The sequence below is a fragment of the Salvelinus sp. IW2-2015 genome, linkage group LG37, assembly GCF_002910315.2.
Source record: "Salvelinus sp. IW2-2015 linkage group LG37, ASM291031v2, whole genome shotgun sequence".
Classification (NCBI taxonomy): Eukaryota; Metazoa; Chordata; class Actinopteri; order Salmoniformes; family Salmonidae; genus Salvelinus; species Salvelinus sp. IW2-2015.
This window is the reverse complement of record NC_036876.1, coordinates 11,590,187-11,613,378: the sequence shown is the minus strand read 5'-3', so window position 1 is coordinate 11,613,378 and position 23,192 is coordinate 11,590,187. Positions and strand designations below refer to the sequence as shown.

Sequence of the window (23,192 nt, the reverse complement as noted above, 5' to 3'; positions counted from 1 at the left end):
ACAACAGAAGAGAGATGTAGCAACGAGGACAGATGCAGAGCCTCGGTCTGACGCCATTAAAGGTAATTTACCACCTTCACAAGTGCAGTCTCAGTGCTATGATGGGGTCTAAAACCAGACTGAAGCATTTCGTATACATTGTTTGTCTTCAGGAAGGCAGTGAGTTGCTGCGCAACAGCTTTTTCGTTGCGCAGTATGACACTGCACTATATAAAGAACACTCAGACTTGTATGGCAGAGAGCTTGCACAGGAACTGAAGAACTTGCCTGACTTGCCATCGAAGACCATGACCCTGCTTGAGCTGCTGATATTTCTACACGAAAGGGAGCTCTCAGAAATGTATCCAAATTTGTGGACTGCTCTCGAATTTGTCTTACTCTTCCAGTGACCGTAGCTGAAGCAGAGAGAAGCTTTTCAAAGCTGAAGCTCATCAAATCCTATCTGAGGTCCACCATGTCACAGGAACGCCTTAGTGGCCTTGCTGTCATCAGTATTAACCATGCAATTGCTGGGCAGATTTCTTATGACAATGTAATTGATGACTTTGCATCAAGGAAGGCAAGAAAGTTCAGGGTTTAGATGGCAGTTGTGCAATTTAGTTTGTGTGTTTCTTGTTTGAAGTGCAATAGTGGAATAATCAGGTTATCTTCTTTACAAGTGTGTTATTCTATTTGTGTATTTATGTGATATAGGATTTGTGCAATTTCATTTTATTTGTGTGTTTTTGTTAGCAATAGTTCTCTCTCTTTCGCTCTTTTCTCTTTCTCTCTTCTCTCTGAGAACTGAGACCTGAGCCCTAGGACCATGCCTCAGGACTACCTGGCCTGATGACTTCTTGCTGTCCCCAGTCCACCTGGTCGTGCTGCTGCTCCAGTTTCAACTGTTCTGCCTGTGGCTATGGAACCCTGACCTGTTCACCGGACGTGCTACCTTGTCCCGGACCTGCTGTTTTCGACTCTCTCTCTCTACCGCACCTGCTGTCTCTAACTCTGAATGATCGGCTATGAAAAGCCAACTGACATTTACTCCAGAGGTGCTGACCTGTTGCACTCTCTACAACCACTATGATTATTATTATTTGACCCTGCTGGTCATCTATGACCGTTTGAACATCTTGGCCATGTACTGTTATAATCTCCACCCGGCACAGCCAGAAGAGGACTGGCCACCCCTCAGAGCCTGGTTCCTCTCTAGGTTTCTTCCTAGGTTCCTGCCTTTCTAGGGAGTTTTTCCTAGCCACCGTGCTTCTACATCTGCATTGCTTGCTGTTTGGGGTTTTAGGCTGGGTTTCTGTATAGCACTTTGTGACATCGGCTGATGTAAAAAGGGCTTTATAAATACATTTGATTGATTGATTGTGTAATAATTTGATTCTGTTTTTTATTTTTATTTATACAATTTGTTTATATTTGTCTTTGTTACTTATTTTTGATACTTACGAGTCTTCTTTTCTAATATTTTTTTAAAATATTTATATAGTTTTAAATGTTAGGATTATTTATTTGTGTTGTTCCAAATGTCTGAATAAAAATTACAGGTAGTGCAGAATGGTGCTTTTTTTGGGGGCGGCGGCGCTGAAGGGAGCCATACATACTAGAACCGCCAATGCATATGCATTTAGATCTTCTTGAATGACTGTTTCGTGAGCAAATTGGAGCAGATGGTCTTAAACTATATAGCCTCTGTATTCTGTTTCAATCAATGCACATGCGGCCTAGCGGCGCGTGCTGTTGAGTTTTTGCCGCATGATATTTTTTTGTGGGGGTTATTCTGCTAACCATCTTAAAATCTCATAACAAATTAGTGGTGTTTTGGTGTAACAGTAACCTTATACTGTGCTATTATATTTTGTTATGTTATGTAGAATACTAATGAATCATTATGGGAACTTCCAATACATTAATTCAGCTTTTATCTAACTTTACTAAACGAGCACCATTGTGGGAAGTGGCTCCGGTGTTCTCTGGCAGCACTACACCCACAGATACCCATTTTTGCTACACCCCTGCAGTCCGCAGCACCGAACGAGCAATGGAAGCGAAGCCAATTCTTTTCCCTTGCACAAAATTTGGTGATGCAGAACCGATAGACAACATGTGTGGATGTTTTATGAAAATCTGTTTATATTTGGCCACAGAAACATTTGTGGTTGAACTCGTGTAATGCTAAACAGTTAGGATGCGATTGAGTAAAGTATTGCAAATATGTTGAATGAGCAACTAATGGGCATGGAGCGCCTCACACGTTTGACGAAATTACCTTATATCTTTCAGTCTAATATGGCTATTTACTTAATTCTGTAGCTCTTCATCAGAAGCACGCTTTTTGAAAGTAGCCTGGAGTCCTAACTGTCCTCTCCAAATTTAGCCGGAATTTATTCCGAGAGGATTTGAAAAATATTGGTTGACTATAGGCCTATATGACGTTGGCCTACGTCTCGTCTTGCACTGCGCAAAATATCAGATCTAAACGATTGGAGAAGTTTAACATCACCATTAAGCTTAGGCTACCACGTCATTATGATATATATATGCATATATTTCATAAGCGCAACGTGACTGAAAGAGACAGGTTTGGAATATCTGATTTAAATAAGGGACAAAGATAATTTAAAAAAAATTGGGTGGTGTTTGTATTTGTTGATAAAATGCGGGACACGAATGTTTGGTTGCGGGACAAAGGGCATAAATGCGGGACTGTTCAACACAATCCATGTCCCATGCTTACATGCTGGGCTAGTTTGGACACACATAGACCTACACACACTGACATACCCACAAAATGCACGCTTGTCAGCACTGCAACACATGCACATGTTATGTACATTCCCATGTTCACATGATAGATGTATGTTCTCACTTACAGACACTCATTACAAATCCACCTGCATATATTTACAGTTGAAGTCGGAAGTTTACATACAACACCTTAGCCAAATACATTTAAAAACTCAGTTTTTCACAATTCCTGACATTTAATCCAAGTAAAAATGCCCTATTTTAGGTCAGTCAGGATCACCACTTTATTGTAAGAATGTGAAATGTCAGAATAATAGTAGAGATAATGATTTACTTCAGCTTTTATTTCTTTCATCACATTCCCAGTGGGTCAGAAGTTTACATAAACTCAATTAGTATTTAGTAACATTGCCTTTAAATTGTTTAACTTGGGTCAAACGTTTCAGGTAGCCTTCCACAAGCTTTCCACAATAATTTGGGTGAATTTTGTCCCATTCCTCCTGACAGAGCTGGTGTAACTGAGTCAGGTTTGTAGGCCTGCTCGCACACGCTTTTTCAGTTCTGCCCACAAATTTTCTATAGGATTGAGGTCAGGGCTTTGTGATGGCCTCTCCAATACCTTGACTTTGTTGTCCTTAAGACATTTTGCCACAACTTTGGAAGTATGCTTGGGGTCATTGTCTATTTGGAAGACCCATTTGCGACCAGGCTTTAACTTCCTGACTGATGTCTTGAGATGTTGCTTCAATATATCCACATAATTGTTTTCCTCGTGATGCCATCTATTTTGTGAAGTGCACCAGTCCCTCCTGCAGCAAAGCACCCCCACAACATGATGCTGCCACCCTCATGCTTCATTGTTGGGATGGTGTTCTTCGGCTTGCAAGCCTCCCCCTTTGTTCTCCATACATAACAATGGTCATTATGGCCAAATAGTTATATTTTTGTTTCATCAGACCAGAGGACATACAAAAAGTACGATCTTTATCCCCATGTGCAGTTGCAAACCGTAGTCTGGCTTTTTTTATGGTGGTTTTGGAGCTGTGGCTTCTTCCTTGCTGAGAGGCCTTTCAGGTTATGTCGATATAAGACTCGTTTTACTGTGGATATAGATACTTTTGTACCTGCTTCCTCCAGCATCTTCACAAGGTCCTTTGCTGTTGTTCTGGGATTGATTTGCACTTTTCGCACCAAAGTACGTTCATCTCTAGGAGACAGAACGCGTTTCCTTCCTGAGCAGTATGACTGCTGCGTGATCCCATGGTGTTATTACTTGCGTACTATTGTTTGTACAGATGAACGTGGTACCTTCAGGCGTTTGGACATTTCTCCCAAGGATGAACCAGACTTGTGGAGGTCTACAATTTTTTTCTGAGGTCTTGGCTGATTCTTTTGATTTTCCCATGATGTCACGCAAAGAGGCACTGAGTTTGAAGGTAGGCCTTGAAATACATCCACAGGTACACCTCCAATTGACTCAAATTTGTCAATTAGCCGTATCAGAAGCTTCTAAAGCCATGACACATTTTCTGGAATTTTCCAAGCTGTTTAAAAGCACAGTCAACTTAGGTATGTAAACTTTGACCCACTGGAATTGTGATACAGTGAATTATAAGTGAAATAATCTGTTTGTAAACAATTGTTTGGAAAAGTTACTTGCGTCATGCACAAGGTAGATGTCCTAACCGACTTGCCAAAACTATAGTTTGTTAACAAAGAAATTTGTGGAGTGGTTGAAAAACAAATTTGAATGACTCCAACCTAAGTGTATGTAAACTTCCAACTTCAACTGTACATATCCATATTAATATTTCAATGTTGGCCCTTTTACTTTACACTCATATCCTTAAGTCTTTAAAACTTGAAACTGAATTTCCATCTCAGACAATCTCAGACAATGCTAAAAGCATGGGGGGGCATAAAACATCACTCTGAATGGTTGATACCTAACTCACAGACCCAGAGCAATATACTGTATAATCAGGTATCCCTTCTCTTTCTAAAAATGAACCTAGGCAAGTCAGTTAAGAACAAATTCTTATTTACAATGAGGCCTACGAACAGTGGGTAACTGCCTTGTTTAGGAGCAGAACAACCGATTTTATTCTTTAGCTCATTCAGCTCAGTTGGATCTATTAATCCTTTACCAGTTAATCTGCCCGCACTTACTGTCTAGATAGCTCAGCTACCTGCCGGATCCAACATGGTTCCTATAGATAGCGTCAGTCAGCTAGATCCAACATGGTTCCCTAAGATAGTGTCAGTCAGTAGATCCAACATGGTTCCCTATAGATAGTGTCAGTCATTAGATCCAACATGGTTCCCTATAGATAGTGTCATCAGTTAGATCCAACATGGTTCCATAGATAGTGTGCAATCAGTTAGATCCAACATGGTTCCCTATAGATAGTGTCAGTCAGTCAGATCCAACATGGTTCCCTATTAGATAGTGTCAGTTAGTTAGATCCAACATGGTTCCCTATAGATAGTGTCAATCAGTTAGATCCACATGGTTCCCTATAGATAGTGTCATAGTTAGATCCAACATGGTTCCTATAGATAGTGTCAGTCAGTTAGATCCAACATGTACATAGAGACTGTTCAGCAGTGTAGTCCACATGGTTCCCTAATAGATTAGTGTCGCTAGATCCAACATGGTTCCCTATAGATAGTGTAAGTCAGATACAACATGGTTCCCTATAGATAGTGTCAGTCAGTTAGATCCAACATGGTTCCATATAGATAGTGTCAATCAGTAAATCAACATGTTCACCAATAGATAGTGTCAATCAGTCTAGATCCCACATGGTTCCCTATAGATAGTGTCAGGCAGTTAGAACTCAACATGGTTCCCTATAGATAGTGTCAGTCAGTTCAGATCCAACATGGTTCCCTATAGATAGTGTCAGTCAGTTAGATCCAACATGGTTCCCTATAGATAGTGTCATCAGTAGAATCCACATGGTTCCCTATAGATAGTGTCAGTCAGATCCAACATGGTTCCCTATAGATAGTGTCAGTCAGCAGATCCAACATGGTTCCCTATAGATATGTCAGGCAGTTAGATCCAACATGGTTCCCTATAGATATGTTCAGTCAGCTAGATCCAACATGGTTCCCTATAGATAGTGTAAGTCAGATCCAACATGGTTCCCTATAGATAGTGTCAATCAGTTAGATCCAACATGGTTCTCCTATAGATAGTGTCAGTCAGTCAGATCCAACATGGTTCCCTATAGATAGTGTCAGTCAGTTAGATCCACATGGTTCCCTATAGATATGTGTCAGTTAGTTAGATCCAACATGGTTCCTATAGATAGTGTCAGTCAGTTAGATCCCACATGGTTCCCTATAGATAGTGTCAGTCAGATCCAACATGGTTCCCTATAGATAGTGTCAGTCAGTCAGACCAACATGGTTCCTATAGATACAGTCCACATATAGATCCACACATGGTTCCCTAATAGATGTGTCAGCTACAACATGCGTGTCCCTATAGATAGTGTCAGTCAGGATCCACATGGTTCCATCGTATAGTGTGTCAGTCGTTAGATCAACCAATGGTTCCCTATAGATAGTGTATCAAGTTCGCCACGTGGTTCCCATATAGACTAAGTGTCAGTCTAGATCCAACATGGTTCCCTATAAGTAGTGTCGTCAGTCAGAGTCCCAACAGTGTTCCCACTATTGTCAGCAGTTCAATCACAGTTAGTCCACATCATACTGTTCCCAATGGTAGTCAGCTTAGATCCAACATGGTTCCCTATAGATAGTGTAGTGCAGTTGTCCCAACATTGATTCCCATAGTATATGATACAGTGTCAGTCAGAATCCAACATGGTTCCTATAGATAGTGTCAGATCAGTTAATCCAACAGTTTCTATAGATAGTTCGCAGTTAGATCCAACAATGTTCCCTATAGATAGTGTAGTCAGATACCAACATGGTTCCCTATAGATAGTGTCAGTCAGTTAGATCCCACAGGTTCCCTATAGATAGTGTCAGTCAGTAGATCCACATCAGGTTCCCTATAGATAGTGTCAGTCAGTTAGATCCCACATGGTTCCCATAGATAGTGTCAAGTCAGTTAGATCCCACATGGTTCCCTTATAGATAGTGTCAGTCAGTTAGATCCAACATGTTCCCTATAGATAGTGTCATCAGTTCAGATCCAACATGGTTCCCTATAGATAGTGTCAGTCAGTGTAGATCCAACATGGTTCCCTATAGATAGTGTCAGTCAGTAGATCCCACATGGTTCCCTATAGATAGTGTCAGTCAGTAGATCCAACATGGTTCCCTATAGATAGTTCAGTCAGTCAGGATCCAACATGGTTCCCTATGGAGGTGATCAGTCAGTCAGATCCAATCATGTTCCTCCATAGATAGTTCACCGTCGATCCAACACATGTTTCCCTATAGATAGTGTCAGTCATGTAGATCCACAGTCCTATAGATAGTCCTCAAGTGAGAATCCAACATTCCCTATAGATAGTGTCAGTTCAGTGATCCAACATGGTTCCCTATAGAAGTGTCAGTCAGTAGATCCAACATGGTCCCTATAGATAGTGTCATCAGTTAGATCCACATGGTTCCCTATAGATAGTGTCAGCAGTTGAGATCCCACATGTTCCCTATAGATAGTGTCAGTCAGTTAGATCCAACATGTTCCCTATATATCTGTTCAGGTCAGTTAGATCCCAACATGGTTCCCTATAGTAGGTAGTAAGTTCAGATCAACATGTGCCCTATGATATGTCGTCACTTAGATCCCCACGTTTTAGGTATCCCATTACCGATAGTGTCAGTCAGTTAATACATTTCCACAAACTGGTTCCCGTATAGATTGTCACGCAGTTCAGATCCCAACATGGTTCCCATAGTATGATAGTAGTAGGCAATGTCCTAAAAAGATCCAACATGGTTCCCTATAGATAGTGTACATGCAGTCAGATTCGTCCCACGGTTCCCTATAATAGTGTCAGTCAGTTAGATCCACATCCATTAGCGACTAACTACGATTAGTGTCAGTCATCCAGAGTGCGCGAATCATCATGTTCTAAATCCTCTTAGATGCCAAGTCATGTGTCATGAGATCCAACACCTAAATCTCCATTATAAAGGTCTATATGTCAGCTTAGTGATTCGTCCTACATGAAGTTCGAGGCACATGTCTACTGGTTATCACATGCGCATGGTTCCATAGATATGTCCAGTCAAACGTTATCACAGAACAGGTTCCCTATGGATAGTAGTGTTCATTCCACATGGTTCCCTATAGTAGTGCGTCAGTCAGTGGTTCCCTATAATAGTGTCAGTCAGTTAGATCCCACATGGTTCCCTTATATAGTGTCAGTCAGTTAGATCCCAACATGGTTTCCCTATAGATAGTGTCAGTCAGTTAGATCCAACATGGTTCCCTATAGAGTAGTGTCAGTCAGTTAGATCCACACATGGTTCCCTATAGATAGTGTCAGTCAGTTAGATCCCACATGGTTCCCTATAGATAGTGTCAGTCAGTTAGATCCAACATGGTTCCCTATAGATAGTGTCAGTCAGTTAGATCCCAACATGGTTCCCTATAGATAGTGTCAGTCAGTTAGATCCAACATGGTTCCCTATAGATAGTGTCAGTCAGTAGATCCACACATGGTTCCCTATAGATAGTGTTCAGTCAGATCCAACATGGTTCCCTATAAGATAGTGTCAGTCAGTCAGATCCAACATGGTCCCTATAGATGACTGTCAGGCAGTTAGATCCAAACAGGGTTCCCTATAGATAGTGTCAGTCAGCTAGATCCAACATGGTTCCCTATAAGATGTGTAAGTCGATCCACATGGTTCCCTATAGATAGTGTCAGTCAGTTAGATCCAACATGGTTCTCCATATAGATAGTGTCAATCAGTAACATCCACATGGTTCCCTATAGATAGTGTCAGCAGTTAGACCCACATGGTTCCCTATAGATAGTGTAAGTCAGATCCAACATGGTTCCCTATAGATAGTGTCAGTCAGTTAGACCAACATGGTTCCCATAGATAGTGTCAGTCAGTTAGATCCCACATGGTTCCCTATAGATAGTGTCCAGTCAGTTAGATCCCCCATGGTTCCCTATAGATAGTGTCAGTCAGTTAGATCCCAACATGGTTCCCTATAGATAGTGTCAGTCAGTTAGATCCAACATGGTTCCCTATAGATAGTGTCAGTCAGTTTAGATCCAACATGGTTCCCTATAGATAGTGTCAGTCAGTTAGATCCCACATGGTTCCCTATAGATAGTGTCAGTCAGCTAGATCCCACATGGTTCCCTATAGATAGTGTCAGTCAGTTAGATCCAACATGGTTCCCTATAGATAGTGTCAGTCAGTCAGATCCAACATGGTTCCCTATAGATAGTGTCAGGCAGTCAGATCCAACATGGTTCCCTATAGATAGTGTCAGTCAGTGATCCAACATGGTTCCCTATAGATAGTGTCAGTCAGTTAGATCCCACATGGTTCCCTATAGATAGTGTTAGTCAGTTAGATCCAACATGGTTCCCTATAGATAGTGTCAGTCAGTCGATCCAACATGGTTCCCTATAGACAGTGTCAGTCAGTTAGATCCAACATGGTTCCCTATAGATAGTGTCAGTCAGTTAGATCCAACATGGTTCCCTATAGATAGTGTCAGTCAGTTAGATCCACATGGTTCCCTATAGATAGTGTCAGTCAGTTAGATCCAACATGGTTCCCTATAGATAGTGTCAGTCAGTTAGATCCAACATGGTTCCCTATAGATAGTGTCAGTCAGTCAGATCCAACATGGTTCCCTATAGATAGTGTCAGTCAGTTAGATCCCACATGGTTCCCTATAGATAGTGTCAGTCAGTTAGATCCAACATGGTTCCCTATAGATAGTGTCAGTCAGTTAGATCCAACATGGTTCCCTATAGATAGTGTCAGTCAGTTAGATCCAACATGGTTCCCTATAGATAGTGTCAGTCAGTTAGATCCAACATGGTTCCCTTAGATAGTGTCAGTCAGTTAGATCCCACATGGTTCCCTATAGATAGTGTCAGTCAGTCAGATCCAACATGGTTCCCTATAGATAGTGTAAGTCTAGATAGATCCAACATGGTTCCCTATAGATAGTGTCAATCAGTTAGATCCCACATGGTTCCCTATAGATAGTGTCAGTCAGTTAGATCCAAATGGTTCCCTATAGATAGTGTCAGGCAGTAGATCCAACATGGTTCCCTATAGATAGTGTCAGGCAGTTAGATCCAACATGGTCCCTATAGATAGTGTCAGTCAGTTAGATCCAACATGGTTTCCCTATTAGATAGTTCATCAGTCAGATCCAACATGGTTCCCTATAGATAGTGTCAGTCAGTTGGATCCAACATGGTTCCCTTTGGAGAATGTCAGTCAGTCAGTCAGTCAGTCAAACAATCAGCATGGGTACAGTTAGGACAAGGTGTTCCTCAAAAGGCAGAGGTCACAGCTGCTGAGTAAGGAAGACTGAACCAGTGTTGAGGTGTTTCAGACTGTTTCAAATGGTGCCCCTGTCCCCTCTGCTCCACTAGACTTGGGTTTCTCATGCTGGGTGGCAAGAAACACTCTTGACGTGTAAATATAACCAAGTTGAAATGTTTTTAAAAAACGCACTCCTCAGCTTGAAATACCACAACCCGCACCATCAAATGTCTAGCTTTCCTGTGGCGCAGCTGGCTAAAGGTGTTTGATGGGCGGTCACATGTGTATGCGAGACCGAGGTTCCAATATTGAATAGCAGTGTGGGCTCATGAGGAAGGAAGCTTTACTGTTGAGCAGCAGCATGAAATCTGTTACAGAACCTGTCTCTGTTTTAGCAGGTTTAGTACACACACAATACTGGAGGAATGCTCTGTCTTCTATGCATTTCACACACATAAAGTGTGTTGGAGTATTAATTAATGAAATTCGCTATGCCATTCTTAACGTCTGAAGGTTTAAGCAGTTGGGGGTGTTCTACTAAGCTAACATATGGAATTGTTTTTATGATGGTCATACCATGGCTCATTTAGCTATTTGATATGGAATTGTATGACCCCTTTAGGTATCAACAAGAAATATAATAATATTATTTGATAAAATATTGAATTTGGACTTTACTACTATAGCCCATAGAAACGCATTGAATAACCCATTCACAAATGGCAAAAAAAGACAGTCAAAAAATGTATCATAAGGAATAAGGTTTTGAAGTGTCTGTCTTATATCTAGGAGATCTTATATCTAGGAGATATAAGAACTCCCTCCATACTTCCAGTCAGTTGTATGGGTTCCCTTTAGACGAGTCCCGTGACACCTGTGGGGGATGTAAGAGTAAAACGGAGAACACCATCGTGTTCGTGCGAGTCTCATATGAGTTTTGTAGGCCAACCCGTTCGTGAGAAGACCGATTTACGGTTTGTCTCATCATGGTCTGACAAACACCGCTATAGCTCAGCCACCTTCCACCGCAGACGTGGAAGGTCGACAGGCGGATGCGGTGGGTTGAGACGCAGTACAATGCAACATCTGTTAGCTCCAGTTTAAATTGACGGATTTTGATGGGGAGTTAATTATTATGTTACTTAGATTGACGCACGGGTGACTCTTAAGGATTAACAATAGTTGTTCCTTGTAGAAACAAAATATTTTCCTTATGACACTTTGTAACAGTGTCTGTTTTGTGGTGTAAGTCTGCCATCTAGAGGATACATTATGGAACTGTCAAAGGCCTATAACCACAAGTATAAAGTGTTTCTGTAAACTATGACTACTAATAATATTGAAACGTATTTATTCCTTTGTACTCTGTCAGGAGGAAAGCCATGCTCATAAACAACTTGTTTGCCTTCATCGGAGGAGGTTTGATGGGCATGGCCAAAATCAGTCGGTCCTTTGAGATGATGATCCTGGGACGCTTTGTCATCGGTGCATACTGTGGTGAGCACTCATCCTGCAGATTTAAATGATACTTTTCAGTGGTGTAGTAGTAGTAGATGGCCTATATTATTTTCTATGAATAGCACTGAAATTCCAATAACCGGTGAAATAGTTCATAGGAATCACTATCGCTGCTCATTTGTTTGGTCTCCAGACCTTGGCATACCAGTTTCTGAGTTTCTAGCCTAATGATCTTTCCTCCAGGGTTGGCATCAGGGCTAGTGCCCATGTATGTGGGCGAGATAGCGCCTACAAGTCTGCGAGGTGCTTTGGGCACGCTCCACCAGTTGGCGATCGTCACAGGGATTCTCATAGCACAGGTACAGAAGCTGAGCTTGCACAATGTATTTAACAACATGACAGTGAATCTTGTTTGTTCTACACAATATATTTATATCTGAACCTGCATTAATGTTCTCTCTCTCATTCACTCTCTCTCTCCTATCTTCATCACTCTTCTCTTTCCTCTCTCGCTTTCCCTCTCTGTTTCCCCCCTCGTCCCTAGGTCCTAGGTCTGGAGTCTTTGCTGGGCAGTGAGGAGTTGTGGCCAGTGCTGGTGGGTGTGACCGTTCTGCCCACTGTCCTGCAGATGGTGCTGCTGCCCTTCTGCCCCGAGAGCCCCCGCTTTCTCTACATCATCCGCTGCCAGGAGCACCACGCCAAGAGCGGTGAGGATCAAGTCACGACCGGCCACGTCCCAACACTTTCTAGTGGCCTCCTTTCCTCCCTTATCTCCTTTCCTTGCCTATTTTTCTTCATGATTGATTGGAGAGGACTGCAAGTAGATCAGGGGCAGGGATTGAATTACAAACACACCCCGAAACCCATCTGAAGTTCTCCGCTCAGCGTGATTCTCATTCCCACTCTTCGCCAGGCTTGAGGAGGCTGACCGGGAGGCAGGACGTGGGGGATATGCTGGCGGAGATGAAGGAGGAGAAGAGACGGATGGACATGGAGAGGAAGGTGTCCATCGCAGAGCTCTTCCGCTCCCCCATGTACCGGCAGCCCATCATCATCGCCATCCTGCTGCAGCTCTCACAACAGCTCTCTGGGGTCAACGCTGTGAGTACTAGAGAGGGCAGGGGAGTGCAGTAGGTGTGTGTATCACCTGATGAGGAGTATTTTCAAATACATTCTATATCTGGAGTCCTTAGATTTCATCAAACAATGAAAGAATGCCAAAGAAACACAATTACATTGGGATCATATTACAATAAGGGTTGGCATTAGTCACATCTCTGCATTGCTTCAAGCTTGACCCCATTCCATGACCAACCATCCTCTTATCTTCTCTCCAGATCTTCTACTACTCCACCAGTATTTTCGAGAAGGCAGGGGTCCAGAGCCCCGTCTACGCCACTATAGGAGCCGGCGTGGTCAACTGTGCCTTCACTGTGGTCTCGGTACACAAGCAGGCCCTGTTTCCAGGCACCTCCATTACTGTTTAACTCCTACACCTTTATCACTGAACAAACAAGATAGCGTAGTGGGTCGACCCAACCTTAATCTCGTTCCCAGACACGCCCACATGCGCAGAGTCTGGTGGACCAACGCTTCAAACTTGGCCTTCCTCAGCCAATACAGAACGGGAGAAACTCCCGACTTAATCTACCAATTAATCATCTCCCAGAACACCTTGCCCCTTCTCTGTACGTGTCTTGTGCAACTCTGTTTACGGTGCCACGCCTCGCAGTCTTGTGATTCACTAAAATGAGATTATGATAAATACCTTACTTAGTAAGGTCACTCTAGGAATTCTATAGGTCACTCCCACTAAGGCCAACTTTAAATTGTTGATGTCCCAGGTATATATGCGCTGTGGGATGAGGTTATCCCAACCTAGGGCTCAATTCAATCCGTATTGCGGAAGTTACCGTTACAACGTGATGGAAATTTAAAGGTCAATGTTCCCACGTTAACGGAGTCTGCATTCACGATAAACGCTGCATATGTCGGCTCAATCGGAAATTACCTTTACATTTATATTGTACAATCTGTAACGCTTCAGATTGAATAGAGCCTTTAGTCTTTCTGCCTTCATCCAAAAAGGTCCGATTTGTTGATTAATGTATTGATTGTCTTGGCTGGGTTGAGGGTTGACCTTTGATTTTAAAATGGAAACACGTCTTTAAATCATCAGCTTCACTTTCATGTTTGCATTCTGTTGAGAAAGCTCCCACTTACAATAGTCTTTATCCATGACCAAACCAGACTGGAGAATGCCTTAGACCAGTGGTTCGCAAACCTCTCCTCGGGGACCCCCAGACATTTCACAATTTTGTTGTAGTCCTGAACTAGCTCACCTGATTAACCTATTCAAGGTCTTGATGATTAGTTAACAAGTCGAATTAGGTGCAAGCTCTGGAATAGATCAAAAACATGGAACGGCTGGGGGTCCCAGAGTAGAGGTTTGAGACAAACGCCAGTTGGAAAAGTTCAGTCAGAATCATCTGCTAAATTTTGTCTCAATTAGAAACGAGTGAAAATGATCCAGGCCTGTTGTTACCTGTTTGTCATCCTGCTCTCGTCCAATCAACAGCTCTTCCTGGTGGAGAGGACGGGCCGCCGGACACTACACATGCTGGGGCTGTCCGGAATGTGTGGCTGTGCCATTGTCATGACGATAGCCCTCGCCTTATTGGTCAGTCCTTAATGAATAGCAACAAACTCATTAGCCCATTCACGGAATCATGTACACATAGAAATAAAATACTAGAAGGGGCACCCCATTCAAGACAGAAGCCATAATGGGTGGTATGGCTATTTCTATTCATGTACCTCTGGCTGAACCATCACTGCCTTTCCCTTGGCAGGACAGTGTTCCCTGGATGAGCTACATCAGCATGCTGGCCATCTTTGGCTTCGTGGCCTTCTTTGAGGTGGGGCCTGGCCCCATCCCCTGGTTCTTTGTGGCTGAGCTCTTCTCCCAAGGCCCCAGGCCCGCTGCGATGGCCGTGGCCGGATTCTCCAACTGGACGGCCAACTTCATTATTGGCTTTGGCTTCCAGTATCTCGCTGTAAGTGATCACTTTGTGTGTTTGATTATTTTTTGGGACCAGGAACCTTCATTTAGGACTTTAGTATTGGTTTTAATGATAGGCGAAGCTGACATACTCTGGATTGGATGGTGTCTGACAGACATGGACTGATGAGTAAATGTCTTCTCAATGATACACTAATGAATATACGCCTCCCTTTCCCTCCCCCTCGACCTCTCTCCTTCCTCCCGCTCCACAGGAGCTTTGTGGGCCTTATGTCTTCCTCATCTTCGCAGTGCTCCTTCTCTTCTTCCTCATCTTCACCTTCTTCCGGGTGCCGGAGACACGGGGCAAGACGTTCGACCAGATCTCCGCCTCCTTCAGCCAGCACCTACCCGCCATGATGGACCTGGACATGGAGCTGGGCAAGCGGAGTACAGAGCTGGACTACCTGGGGGGGGAGGGAAGCCTTGACTAATGGGGTCCCATGGGGGAACTGGGGAGGGCAATCTGAGTAGGCCAGACAGACTCTTGGTTAGGCAGGGAAACTCAGAGGGCTACAACTGGGTACTGGGGGTGGGCTGGGGCCTAATTCAAACACATCCTTTGAGTTGTGTCTAGGCATATCGAGCAGGGAGAGTAAGGTTGGCGTGTGGGTCAAGGGATAAGGAGGTGGAATGGATTTGTAACTGGGCCCGTAGTTGAGAAATGGAGCTTGAGGGAGATATGTTGACAGGAATGGGTTGCTCGAGGAAAAGGTTGTGCAACATTACAAAGCATTGCACGAACTGAACATACCCCAGAAAGGGTGGAGGGTGAGTGATTTTTATTACCAGGACAACCCATAATGGGTGATCGAGGGGATGATCAGGAACAAGAATAAGGTTTCTGAACTTTGAGGCATTACCCCCGCCCGGGTGTACATATGCTGATGGGGTGGAGATTTGATTCAGAGAGAATGCGCACAGATGTTCTACGGAGAGGCTTGGAGGTATTTCTGCACTTTATATACAAAAATGTCAGCAGTTTTCAGATTGATAGCTAGTTACAATAGCAAAACAGCTAGTGTGAAAACTCATGTACATTTTTAGTGAGCAAAGCTATGGTGTGGCGTTGAGTGATTTATTTCCGAGTTACTGTAAGTTTCTGGTGTCACATAGAGGGCTAACCAGTCTACCGCTAGCAACCCACTTCCCCTTTGGAAGTATCCCTAAACTTGATTTCACAAGATGGACAGCTTTAACAGGACTCTGCACAGCCTACAGAGAAGTTAGTTTTAAAAAGAACAAATCATGTACATAGCGTGCTGGTTTGATTGAAAAATAATATGGTACAAGGGTCTACAAATACTCAAACTTTACCCACTCCAATATGAGTATGTCTTTGGTTTCTATGGGGTAGTGCACAATATTAGTTGATTTGGTTGGTTTTGACTGCTACTGCATCAGCAATCTGTCCCTGAACTACTACACATGTGTGCTGTCCATTCTGTACTGGTTGTGATTGTACAATTGTCTTTGAAGATTTGTATTGAACATAGAGAATCTGTAATTTATATAGTGCGAATATTGATAAAGTATTCTGTATGGTTTGTGTGACAATTGTTCTCATTTCAAACATGAGCATGTTGATGCCCCAACAATTCAGCAAGTCTTTAGTTACTAACATGCCCAGAAACAGGTCAAATTGAATCCAAATATATTGCAATTTAATGTTATAGCTTTTATCAAGTGTGTCTGATGGGCCAGTTTCAGATTCTACTGGAGTTGGAATTTAAGAAATTCAATTACTTACTCTGGTGTTATCCCACTAAAATGAGATTCAAGTCAGAAATATTTTACATTTCCTGGTGTGTATTGTGGACATTAAAGACATGACTGCATTGTGGTTTTTGCAAACATTTTATCGACATTTAGATACTGACATTGCACATAATCCCCTCCAAAAGAAAAGCACATACAAAAATAAGTAGAACAAAAATTACTTTTTAAACCAACCCCCAGCCTTGATTTTTCAAATAGGGTGTGGGCTGCAGAATGTTAGAAACTAGGGGGGTGGCAAGGTTCTCGTCGCAACTCCTGGACCACTACCCTCACACACGCTTCGCTTTCCTCATCATCGAACTTAAATAGCGGCTGGGTCCTCTACTGCTCATGCCCATTCTCAGTCAATTAAAGTAAACTAGCTGGGGGTTTGTGGAATAACTGGGCATCCAAGCAGGCTTTTAAATACTTTCTTTCCTCTAGATCTTTCTAGGTGTATTTTAACATTTATGAATAGACACGCAACTCCCTCCCATCCCTTGCTTCCCCCATATGCAGTGTCTAGCTAGACAAGTCAGGGGGGGGGGGGTTCGGTAAGGTAGGATGGGGGGGATTGGAGAGTAGTGCACAGTGGTGGGTGTGGTGAGATGGGCTCGGTCCCCCAGCTAACCCTCCCTAGGACCTAAAGAGAGCGACAGAGGGAGAGAGACAGATGGGCAGAGAAGATAAGGGGAGAAAGGCAGGTAGGGGCAAAGACCGACAGAGAGGACAAGGGGGAGAGACAGACATTAACACTTAAACCAATAGAAGACAATTAATGCCAAGACGTAAGACTTCTAACAAGGCAGTGGGTCCCACAGGGTTTGAGCCTTCAATTGGCGACCAATTTACAACTGCAATATAGGTGGGCTTTCATTGAACACAAGAACGTCCCAAAAATATAAAGTCATTAGGAAAAGCATCTTTAACACCCGGTTACCCATTGGACCGCAGGTGCTGACCATCCTTCAGAAGACTCATGCACTTCCTCTGAAAAACCATATGTTGAAAAACTAACTAAATATCACATACTAGTGACAACAGCAACGAGATAGCCGCGTCGCAGTTTTTGTAGTAGTAATGCAAGAAGCGCAACCCTCCACCCAAACCCTCAAAGGCTGCGCCAGTTTAGAGTGGGGTCCCACCTCTTGTCTGGGGTCACGTTACAGTCCCATCATGGGCGTCATTCTGTGGCTGCGGGAACTGTCGTGGCAGGTGGCTGAAAAAAAAATAATACTTTTTTAAATTTACTTCGTTGAAACATAACTAAGAGTCATTATTAATATATTGACTACATGCAGGAATGCCTACTGTAAAACAGTAGCCAAGTACAGTTACAACAGTTAGTAAAAGCAAGAGGGAGTATTGAATAGACGTTGGGGTGCCTCTTACCTCTGGTGATTTGGGGGAGGACTTGGGGGACATTTTGGGGGAGGTTTTGGGGGACATTTTGGGGGAGCCTTTAGGGGAGGACTTGGGGGAGGCCTTGACATCGGCTGGCATGGCTGTCTGAAGGGGAGTGCTAGGTTCCGAGGCTAGCTTATCTGGCTTTTCGGGCTTCTCTGTCCCATCCTAAGATATGAACAGAGGGGAAACTTAGCAATGTAATATTGCCCTTGTATTATTTTGTACAGGGGCAAAATTTTGTACCGCAACATTACATAGGAAGCACTGAGCCGCTCACTTTAGAGACAGTGTTAGACTCCGAGTTCCTCTGCCTGCGGCGGCTGAACTGTCGGCGGGGCTTTTGGCTGTCTTCGTTGGCCTGCTCCCTGTTTGTCTGCTGGCCCTCCTGGGCCTCCTTCACCACCTCCTGCCCTTCTGCTGCCTGGCCCTCTGAGGTGGCAGCACCCGCCTGAACCTCCCCGGGAGGTGGGCGAGGACGGAATGGCCTGAGAAGGTTATATAGCATGGGACAGTCAGATTTACAGCCAAATAGGCCAAAACTACTCCATCAAATCTTGGAATACTAGCCTATGGGCTAAAAAGTCATCCACAAACTGCTAAGATCTATTGACATGTGAACATCCCAAACACATAAAAAAGCCTACACACAAAAATGCCATGTCAGTCTCACCTGCGGTACTGGGTCCTAAACCTGCGCGGTGGAGGCCTCTGCTGGTCGCCTTCTGCTCCTCCCTCCTGTTCCCCTGGCTCGCCCTGGGGAGAGAGCACAGACCACACAACACTTCAGGAGGGAAAACAGATTACACAACTGATATGCACAGGTGGGAGATCCAATCCTCCTCAACTACTTCTCCATTTGCAAACATTTAAAAACAGAAAAGTCTAAAAGGGACCCGTGGGATGTCCCAACTGACTTCACCCCATTGAAGTTTAAATTTAAAACAGTTAAGTTAAAAGTAGGGTTTAGGGTGGGGACATCCATTTAGGAACTAGACAGGCGGAAGCAACTTCCTGGAAAAAGTAGCAGTAAATTCCATTCACCATTTTACTTTCAGTTGGTCTGTTTTTCCTCTTCAAATAAGTCAAAATGGAGAACGGACTTTAAACATGTGGGGTTGCAGCTTTTTATCCATCTACTCATCACCTCTTGCCCTTCCTGTCTAGGTCGGCGGGGTCTGCGCCGTCGCGGTGCGGGCCGCTCTCCGTCGTGCTCTCCTCCACCCTCCGAGGTGGGGCCTGCGGTGCCGTCGCCCTTCTCGTCACCGGGCCTGGGGCTGCGAGGGGACAAACGGCGGCGGAAGCGGCGTTTGTTGGGCGCGTACCGACTGCCTTTGACGGGAACGCCACCAGGCCCTGTCACGTTGGCTGCCTCCGAGCCCTGAGAGGGGGAGAGAGAGAGCTTGTAGGAGAGATATTTAAAACAATGATGTGCAATTCAAACAGTTTGAGTGACATTCAAATTAAAGGGATAGTTAACTCCAAAAGCTAATATTTTCCATTCATTTGAAAAGTAACAAACGGGTAACGCAGCAGCTACACAACTTATGGAATGAAACTGAAATTGGCATAGGACTATGTCAAAAGCACGAAAAGAGCTAACAAAGTTTGATTTTGGGCTGAACTATCCTCAAGACTTAATAATGGAGGGTGAAAAAAAAAAGATCGTCCTTACAGGTTTGCCTACCTTGGCGGCCTCGACCACGTCAAACTCTACCACCTCCCCATCCCCAACACTGCGAAGGAACTTCCTGGGGTTGTTCTTCTTGATGGCAGTCTAAAAACATGGATTGGATGTTGTGATACAGGGTTGTATTCACTAGGCACCAAACAGAATAAAACCTGTCTCTTATACACATCTAGATGTGTATAAGAGACAGGAAACAGAATAAAACAGTGATGGACTGCCTGAACTTGTCCAATAAGAAACCGTAGTTTTCATATTGTAAAACGTTTTGCTAAGATACGCACAAATGAATGCAACCCAGTGGTATGAAGCAGCGGGTGCTCTTTGTGACTCGGACTTTATCTTGCTTGGCTTACCTGATGAACAAAGACATCCTCTTTGGTGTCGTTTCTGAGGGGGGGGGAAATGGTCAGTTATGACAAATCCAAAATGACCAAACTAAATCCATGTTAACGTGTCATAACAGTACTACAGAGCACATGCATTGTGTCAAGTTAAATGCCCATTAGTGTACTTTCCAATTTCACAGCCACATTACACAACCACATAGCAGGGTACCTGTTGATAAAGCCATATCCATTGCGCACGTTGAACCACTTCACGGTGCCTTGGACTGCGGTGGCTGCAACAACAGTTTGATTAAACAATGTCTCAAACAGCAAAGTCAAAAGAATCAATGACTGTGAAGCTGCATTTGAGGTCTTGAAAGGGAAGGTCTAATATGACCTAGTACATTTCTCCATTATCGGAACTTTTATCAACCAAAACGGTTCAAGCTAGGCTGCAGGACATGCCGTGATTGTGCCAATCATTAACAATACTTGACTAGAAACCTACTGACTATGTCAAGTGGGACACGTTGTGCTTACTGTGCATAGTTGTGTTACCATTTTAACATTGTAGAGAGTTGATGAATAAGTGCCAACTTTAACATACCTAGTAACTTTGTTGATGTAACCAAAATCAATGGCAAATGACACCTCAATTGGAACGTTTAACGAAAACTTGTCAAATAATTTACTCCAATGCCACTGAACATTTAATGAAAGTCCAGTTCACTTGTCAATGCTTGATTGTCACGTTAACATTTTGACCTAAAGGACTGTCACATGGTGAAATCAGACGTCAATCGTTGATCAAGATGACGTACACCTGTGAAAAACTCCCTCCCCCTTTAAACACGTGACATTTGATGAGGTGAAATTAGGGTCATATTGTGACACCATTAGCCTACATTCAAATACGTCTATACGCGACAACTCAAAATGTCGGTTTGAATAATTAAAATTGATAACGCGTGTGTATCTAAACAGGCCGGCACATTACCAACCACACAAACCCACGAGGGGTCAGTTGAGCAAATGTCCTACTTTTAGTCTCACAATTAAAATATATGCCCTTGTTGAACAATATTTGTATCAACATTAATGTCAGTCTTAAAATTTGAGTAAGCATTTAATACAATTATATTCATCCAAGTCCTTACGTAAAACATGAGGCACGTGGAACTTGAAACGAAACTCCAAAAACTGCTTAGGATCAGCACAACTTGACCTGGGTGTACAATGTGCGCTACTCCCATAGATTAACATCCAAGAGTTACAAAACCGACATGAGTCACTGACACATACGCACTTCCCAACTATCCAATCTGTAGTCCTACTGACATATTTTAAGTAATGATTTGAGGCACAGCCATGTTCTGGCTTTAGTGCGTGGCCATGACGCATAGGTAAATCCAAACTTATAACGCTCAAACATTATTCAAACTTTTGTCAAGGAAGATATTTTTGTCACTAGTAATTCCACTTCACCTACCTATAATTTTTCTCTCCGGCTGTGGTTGTTCTTCCACCGGAGCCGACGGTGGGGCGCTCTGCGCTTCTGCGTCGGTCATACTCTCACGGATGAACGTTTACAATAATGTCCCCTCTCCAAACTTTGCTCTGGCCGCCACCGCAAACTTTTTATCCCGACAACCTCCCGGGATCCACGATGTTAACCGCGCCCTCATTGGTTTCATAGTAGCCAATCCAGGAGCCTCATTAGCTCAGCAAGGAAGCCATTTGGAAGGGCGTAGGCCGCAAAAAAAGACAGGTTTAAAATAAAAGCAGGTAGAGCAGGACAAATGACAGCGCGCAGAGCGGAGCCCCCAGATTGTAAAGAGACTAAACAGGTGATAACCTGAATGAGGTGTTATCAGTGGTGGAAACAGTACTCACAAGTCATACTTGAGTAAAAGTAAACATACTTTAATAGAAAATGACTCAAGTAAAAGTGAAAGTCACCCAGTAAAATACTACTTGAATAAAAGTCTCAAAGTATTTGGTTTTAAATATACTTAAGTATCACTAGTAAATGGAATTGCTAACATGTACTTAAGTATCAAATGTAAAAGTATTAATAATTTCAAATTCTTTATATTTTGAAAACCCGACAGCACAATTTTCAAGTTTTTTTATTTTTAAATTTACGGAAAGCCAGGGGTACATTACAACAGTGACAATCATTTACAAACACAGCATGTGTTTAGTGAATCCGCCAGATCAGAGGCAGTAGGGGTGACCAGGAATGTTCTCTTGATAAGTGTGTGAAGTAATTTTGGGTGTCAGGAGTAAAAGGAACATTATTTTTCTTTCGGGAATGTAGTGAAGTAAAAGTTGTCAAAAATAGTCAAATACAGATACCCCAAAAAACGACATAAGTAGTACTTTGAAGTATTTTTACTTAAGTACTTTAAACCACTGGGTGTTATGCATGTAGCCTCTCGTGACTGTGTGGACCAGAGTGCATATCCTATATGATTGATAAATTATTCTGAAATAGTCAATAGCATGCCATTGTCAAAAGTGTAATTCATGTGTGCTGGTCTATCATAATGGGTTACTAGGCCTACTAGGTGTTACCCTCTCCTATGAGTAAATGGCTTAGATTTAATTAAATGCAACAATAATGTACAAAGTCGGCTAGCCTAATGCCTACTTATGCGTACCTTAATTGGTCAGTCAATAAAGCTAAATAGCCCCCATATCCTGCTTGTCTCGTCTGTTGCTACAGGCCATACTACAGGCCCACTCCCCTGTGTGCACCTGTCTCTCTGTTGCAGATATTTCAGCTCGTGCAGCCGTCAGTGATAAATTAGACACATGGATGGTCCTGCGCCAAATCAGTCAGCACAAGCACCCCCGTCCCCGTCTTTGCTCCGACCCATGCCCTGACTCGCATGCCCACCAGTCTCTCAACACTCCCCATCCCTCCATTTTATCTCAGCTCCCATCTGGCCCTCGGGCCCTCCACACATAGGTCATCGGATTCATGTTTCACTGGGCTAAATTTAACCCAGCGGCTCCGCGAACTGCCAATCACTGCGCACTGACTTTGACTGCCTGCCGCCATGTCAATACCACCATGGGGGCAATACCACCATGGGTAGCCTATTACAAAGAGCAAAGACTTTTGCCAATAATGAGACACTGTTATTAGGCCTACATCAGAAACATGTATTGAGCATTAAAACCAGAACCACCTAAAAACACAATCTACTTAAAAACAATCCTAATCCTAACATTTCCTTGAAAGTGAAATATGGGGAAGGATATGGGATTAATTTCTATTGAGGCTTCGGTC

At 43.3% G+C, this 23,192-nt stretch overlaps 2 protein-coding genes across 5 annotated transcripts in view; one reads left to right on the top strand and one right to left on the bottom strand.

Annotated features, from left to right (window-relative positions):
* LOC111960221 (solute carrier family 2, facilitated glucose transporter member 4) overlaps positions 1-16,554 on the top strand; it is a 40,853-nt gene extending 24,299 nt beyond the window's left edge. The window contains exons 4-11 of the mRNA XM_023982112.2: positions 11,570-11,694; positions 11,899-12,014; positions 12,200-12,362; positions 12,569-12,756; positions 12,993-13,097; positions 14,234-14,335; positions 14,508-14,711; positions 14,932-16,554. Coding sequence (XP_023837880.1) covers positions 11,570-11,694; positions 11,899-12,014; positions 12,200-12,362; positions 12,569-12,756; positions 12,993-13,097; positions 14,234-14,335; positions 14,508-14,711; positions 14,932-15,150 — 1,222 coding nt within the window. The 3' untranslated portion in view covers positions 15,151-16,554. The remainder of the gene's footprint in view (positions 1-11,569; positions 11,695-11,898; positions 12,015-12,199; positions 12,363-12,568; positions 12,757-12,992; positions 13,098-14,233; positions 14,336-14,507; positions 14,712-14,931) is intronic.
* LOC111960222 (Y-box-binding protein 2-A) lies at positions 16,555-21,569 on the bottom strand. Of its 4 annotated transcripts, none has more exons than XM_023982113.2 (10): positions 21,384-21,569; positions 20,124-20,187; positions 19,922-19,955; positions 19,554-19,655; positions 19,026-19,280; positions 18,552-18,634; positions 18,159-18,366; positions 17,867-18,046; positions 17,620-17,693; positions 16,555-17,117 (listed from the first exon to the last, which is right to left on the bottom strand). In XM_023982113.2, the coding sequence occupies exons 1-9, from the start codon at positions 21,460-21,462 to the stop codon at positions 17,658-17,660; spliced, it is 1,041 nt and encodes a 346-aa protein (XP_023837881.1). In that variant the 5' UTR covers positions 21,463-21,569; the 3' UTR covers positions 16,555-17,117; positions 17,620-17,657. The 4 variants fall into 4 exon arrangements, with proteins under 4 accessions (XP_023837881.1, XP_023837882.1, XP_023837883.1 ...); XM_023982114.2 differs by having other exon boundaries at positions 19,566-19,655; XM_023982115.2 differs by having other exon boundaries at positions 19,026-19,259; positions 21,384-21,568.
* Between the last annotated feature and the right edge of the window lie 1,623 nt (positions 21,570-23,192).